This window comes from Gavia stellata, chromosome 22 (genome assembly GCF_030936135.1).
Source record: "Gavia stellata isolate bGavSte3 chromosome 22, bGavSte3.hap2, whole genome shotgun sequence".
Taxonomy (NCBI): Eukaryota; Metazoa; Chordata; class Aves; order Gaviiformes; family Gaviidae; genus Gavia; species Gavia stellata.
In genome coordinates this window covers 341,127-347,126 of record NC_082615.1, presented here as the reverse complement: position 1 = coordinate 347,126, position 6,000 = coordinate 341,127, and the positions used below count along the sequence as shown (strand labels likewise).

The following is a 6,000-nucleotide window of genomic DNA, read 5'->3' as shown; positions in this document are numbered from 1 at the left end:
GAGCAGAGAAAACTGGTTTCTTGACCATTTGAAAAACTTTAAACTGCAATTAAAAAGTAAACTATTTTACTAAGATACTGTAAAATCTTAAAATTTTCACATTTTTAGCACCGAAGAAAAACGTATTCTAAATCACTTCAAGCTTTTTAATGTCTAAACAACAGCTCTAGAAGAAATCAGTCTTTTTTAAATTGGAGAAGACACTGTCAGCAATTATGTAGTGTCTGGCGCTTGTAATGGGTGATGGAGAAATCCACTGCAGTAAAATGCTATATAAGCAGAGTGCACATTCTGGTAAAAAGCCTTTTAAAACTACAGAAATATTTTTAAATGGATCGAATATTTACATTTTATTAATACTTTACTGAAATATACAACCTTGTATTGATTAAATAGGTTAAGTTCTTAACACTGATAGAACTGTAAAAGAAATGCTTTTTGAAAAGTACCAGAAATGTGATAGCTCAAATCTGTTCTTGACCTAGTGCTAGTCAATGAATTCATCTGTTCTTTGCAAGAAAACAGTGTATCATAACTGGTAAAACTTACACGTCTAAACATTTGTAGACTGATACATAATTTTTAAAAGTTATATAAGCTGCATAAAATTAGTCTGCTCAAACAACACATTGAAGATATAGGCAACCTATCTCACAAAAGTGCCATTTGCAGTTGTAAAACTGGCAGCAGGGGTCTAAGGACAAAACCACCCCACAGGGAGATGTAGAAGCAGGGAAAGCCAGAAGGGCAGACACAGTGTTGGCACTTGGTGAAGAGAAGATGAATGAATAGAGCCCAAGAGCAGCCTTGAAAATTATTTATCTGACATACAGTGTTTTCACAGAATCACAGACTGGTTGAGATTGGAAGGGACCTCTGGAGGTCACCTGGGCCAACCCCCCTGCTCAAGCAGCAGCACCTAGAGCCAGTTGCCCAGGATATGTTTTATTACATTTGCAGGCATTTAGGTTAAAATAGAGTGCTTGCCAGTAAAGTACAGGAAAAATTCATAACAAATGCTATGTAACTAGCTGCAGGCTAGATAGTTAGTGTGTGCCGGGGGTATACGTTTATATTGTAGACAAATATCACCTGCTAATCTTTCTGTTGCCTTTTTCTTTTTTGCTTTCAGTATGCCAATTGGTTCATGTTCGCAAGTTTGGAAACTGGCTCATAGAATATTAACAAACTTAATTGAATTTCTTAGGTCTCTGGGTGAGCTGTATGTGACAATTAAAAATTTGTCATGGTTCTTGTTAAATCCTGGATGAAGGAGTTGACAATATTCTTTTGGTGCTGTCACAATCCCATGTCATTATCCATTTCGGGTCCCCTGGGAGGAACATGGAAGCAGCACTTACCACTGGTCTATTTTGCCATTTGGGCCACAGGTAGGGCAAACCTACAGATGCATCAAAATATGGGGCTTGTGTGAAAAAATAGTGAAAACAAAAATGAGCAAACAAAAATTGTATCAAAGCATTTCATTTAGGCACTTTCAAAAGAAAACATTTTGATCTTTCATTTCATAATGACATTTCCAGCACTAAACTTTAAGTGAAGATGCTCAAAAATGCAAGCAAAAACTTGTTTCTTCCTAGGCTTTTTTTTTTTTTTTTTTTTTAATATATATAAATCCTTTCATTTTGCTTAAACAAAATGTGTCTGGTTTGGCCTGAAACTGCTTTTTGAGATGGGGGATTATTTTGGTCTGTGGAGAGAAGACTCTTCTACACATGTATCTCTATTTATGAAACACACCTATGAAAGAGAAAAACTCTATTACGTGAGTAGAATGGCAGTCAAGCATGAATGAAGCTGTGGAGACACAATGTGTGTGTCCAGAGTCTACTCATTTCCAGAGTACATCTTGCTCTCTGGTGTACAGCTCTTTCAGCATCTGTTATCTTCCAGATGGGTCTAGCCAAAGCATTTTTTGATCCAGCAAACCTCTTCTACCCCAGTCATGCAGGTTAGCAACATTCAGATCAACATTTTTTCTCAGATTAAGAAAACTGGGACAATTGGGATATTAACTGCTTCCTCATTGCATTGCACATCCCAGAGATCCATACAGTCTGGAGGTGAGAGCAGATCTTTCAAAATACTGTGGCTGTTGGAAGGAGCTGTCCTAGTGGACAGCTTTCTAAATCTCGCTTTCTTCGAAGACTTCCTCAGTTGTCTCCGCAGTGGTGATTTCTCCTTCGCTGCTGTCTGACATGCTTGCCCGTGGATGAGACGGGAGAGCACAGCCTGGCTCTGGGCTGAGATCTGTCCTCTGCTTCACTAGCACTTGCTGGAGCTGCATGCCCCAGGACTCTCTTGCCTCCAGGCACAAGTGGTGTTTGCTGCTGAGGTGCTGGTTTTTTCGTTTCTGTGAACATTTCCTGAGGTATTTTATGTTTTCCCCAAGAAAGCAGAGTTTACAGCCAAAGGGATCTACCAGTAGGAAGCGGGACCACTGCTTCTGGAGCTCTGCTTTCACCTGGGGGGAGAAGAAAACAGTCTGTTCACAGTGATGTCTTGTTCCCACCTGGCAGTCCACCAACCCAAATGCTAGTTCTAAAAGGAGAGGGGCTGAGGAAGCGCTGAGCTTCCTGCCCCTTTGGGGTGCACCTCGCACCTGGCGAGGTCCTTGTAGGGTAGAAATGGACTTGTTTGCTAAGTCAGTCTTATGAGGCCACCCTCTTCACTCTAACTTAGGAAAGCTTTTCCTAGCCCCTGAGTCTCTGATACACTCTGATCCTAATGCATGAGTGGGGGAGAGCTTAAGTGACTTTCATATTTACAGCCTGATGAAGTGAGGAGGAGGAAAGCCCATGGGCTGTGGACATGAGAACCACGTAGCTTTGCCGGAGTGTTGTGCTTGGATATCTGGTTTGTTTCATTAGAGCTTTTTATCTGGCTTCCTGCCTTAAATCTTCAGCACTGAGTGTCCCACTGCCTGCATCACCCGAGCCAGTGCTGCAGATGGAGGGCAGGCTCCAGGCCCCTACAGACGAGCAGGACATGCCCTTGCTCTAACCAGCAGGCTCTTTGGCCTGAGAACTCAGCTGGACCAGGAGGTAGAATGCCAGAAGAGAAACTTTTAACTGCTGATGAGAGATGCTAGCAGTTCCATGCCCTGCACAAATGTTAGACAAGTACTCCTGCATTGCAGGGAAGTGCCAACTCTCTTTTTTATTTAAGTAGTTTCAAAATTGCTCCAGGCTTCCTTGTTAAATATTAGGAACATATGGCCTACCTTTTGTATAAAGGTGTCCAAATGTGTGTAAAGGTGTATAAGAAGGTGTCCAAATTCATGTACCTGTGTCAGTGTAGTGTGTACCATGCCAGCTGGCTGTGCCAGGCTCTTAAGTGCTACTGACGCTGGATAGGTGTCTGTTTATTGCAAGTAGTGGAGGTCTGCACCCAGACCAAATATAAGGGAAGTACAGACAGTGAGATTCAACTTAGAAAACATCTAAAATCAAGTGAGATTAATTCCACAGACCATGCAGCATCATTTTCTGAGGTAGCTTGTAGCAAGTCACTGTGATAAGGCAAAGGCAGCATGCAGCTGTGACGGTGGTGAAGGCACTGGGTTGTATGGGCAGGAGCAGAGCCAGTAGATCAAGAGAAGTGATTGTTCTTTACTCAGTAACTGTTGGACTACCACTGAATACTGCATCTAATTTTGGGCCCCCAGTACAAGAATTATGTTGATAAGCTTGAACTTATCAGCAGAGATCAGGGCTGGAGCACTTGCCCTATGAGGAGAGGCTGAGTGGATGGGGCTCATTCATGCTGAAGGCCTAAATACTGCCTATGAAGAGATGATGGAGGAGATGGAGTCAGGCACCCTACAGAGGTGTTTGGTGGGTACACAAGAGACAGTGATCATAAATTGGAATAAATAGGGGAAGTTCTAACAGAATATATGGAAAACATGTTTCCTCCTGAATACAGAGAAGCACTGGAACAGAGGACCACGGAGGTGGTGGAACCTCTGTCTTTGGGAGGGGGTTTCAAAGCTCAGCTGGACAAAACCCTGAGCAACCTGGTGTGAATTCAGTCTTCACCCCGTATTGGGCAGGAGGTTAGCTTTCTCTGCTGTCATCTCCTTGCATAAGAGTCATCACCGATCTGCCTAAATCCTGGCATGGAGCAAATTGAAACCCCAGCTGTCCCCTGAGGCATAGCAGGAGACAACTTCAGACAAGGAATCCCTTCGCATCAAGTTTAGGGATGTCCTGAGCAGTGCATGCATGAAATTTTTTTTTCAACATGTTGCTGCCTAAGATATTAAAGTACCCCAAATTTGGTCACTTCACATGGACTTTAGGGGTAACCTAAGAGAGGGTTTAGCCTGGCCAAACATGAAGTCTCGGATTCCAGCTGATTAAAGGAGTGTGGTTTAAGCGGCTGACCATAAGACTCTACTGATATTTCAGACACCCCAGGATATCCATAGCTCCACACTGCTATAGCCACTTAGGCTTCAGAGGAAATACTTTGTGTTTGAGTCCCAAACCTGTGAGAGGTTCTCTTCATGCAAAACAATTATACCAGTTCAAAAGAATGCATGCATGCTCTCGAATACGCAGAGATACTCAGTGTGTTCATCCTTCTTGGTGTCATTAATATACTTTACTAATCAACTAAAACCTTTTCTCATAGCATTGTCTCTTACCTCTCCGTTAGCAAAGCAATATAAAACTGCTACAAAAAAACCCTGTAAGAGAAAGAGAGTAAGAGGAAAAAGTTAGAGTGTACAGGAAATACCTGAAGTTTTAGTTTAAAGATGACATTAGCATTAAAGCCATAAGTATAAACAATACTTCTTAATTTTCAAAAAGGAAACTAGTTGCCTGTGTTTACTTATTATTGAAGTACCCATTAACTTGTTTTCGTATGGTGCCTTAGCAAATGTAGGGCACATTTGGTGCAGATGCTGAAGAACAGAGACTATACAACCCAGTTTGATCTTCCATGTTATCTTCATTTTGCTACCGCATAATATGTCTTTTTCAAATTACTGCTGTTATACTGTGACTGCTGCTATTTCTAAACATGGCAAAACAAAAAAATGCAGCTTGGGGTCTCATATTATGCACGTACTTGTTTGAATTTGTGAATGAGACTACTGAGAGAGATCTCATTTAGGTGCTTTTTAAGAATTAGTGATATATTAAGTGATTAGTGCTAGTTTAAGCCTCAAGTGTAATAAGTGTTATGGCTATTTTGAAATGCCATTTTTTCTTTGAAATTGATTTAAATAATCAACTTTTTAAAAAAATTAAATCCTAGAGATAAAACTTGTCTTAAACCAACCCCAAAATTACTCTTTCCATTTTCCTCCTCTCTGTCTGTATTTCATCTCAGATCAAAACAGCTTACATGCATGCATCTCAGCCTAACAGTCTGGCACAGATATGCAGATTTATTACCATTGCTTCAGGAAATGCACTTCTTTTGGTTTGTCTAAACACATCTGTGACACAAGTTCTGATGAAGAGAATAAATACTGTTGACTCTCAGCCCCAAGGCGAAGTTCATATCTCAAGTAAAAAGGTGCCATAACCATATATAATACAGCTGACATAATTCAATTGTTTTCACACTCATACTTTTCCAGAAAGGTTTCTGTTTTTCTCAGAGAAAAACTTAAAAAGAAATTCACATACACAGCAGCTTTGATATTTTTTATTATACCTGGCATTAACCAATAGCGTTTTGAGCCTACTGGAATAAACTGTCCAGGGAAGTGGTGGAGTCACCATCCCTGGAGGTGTTCAAGGAATGTGTGGTCGAGGCATTGTGGGACATGGTTTAATGGGCATGGTGGTGTTTGTTGGTTGATGGTTGGACTTGATGATCTTAGAGGTCTTTTCTAACCTTAGTGATTCTGTGATTCTGTGATTCTGTGTGAATCCTGAAAGGTCTGGAGCCATTAATTCCTTAAGCATATGCACAGTAAGTATGAAAAAGAACAGTTTATCTGGCACACCACTGGAAATG

General features: G+C 41.0%; 1 protein-coding gene across 1 annotated transcript in view; it reads right to left on the bottom strand.

Annotated features, from left to right (window-relative positions):
* Positions 1-2,146: 2,146 nt before the first annotated feature.
* GLP2R (glucagon like peptide 2 receptor) overlaps positions 2,147-6,000 on the bottom strand; it is a 43,181-nt gene continuing 39,327 nt past the window's right edge. Inside the window, exons 12-13 of the mRNA XM_059828339.1 lie at positions 4,673-4,714; positions 2,147-2,485 (exon numbers count right to left, since the gene is read on the bottom strand). Of these exons, the coding sequence (XP_059684322.1) occupies positions 2,147-2,485; positions 4,673-4,714 (381 nt within the window). The remainder of the gene's footprint in view (positions 2,486-4,672; positions 4,715-6,000) is intronic.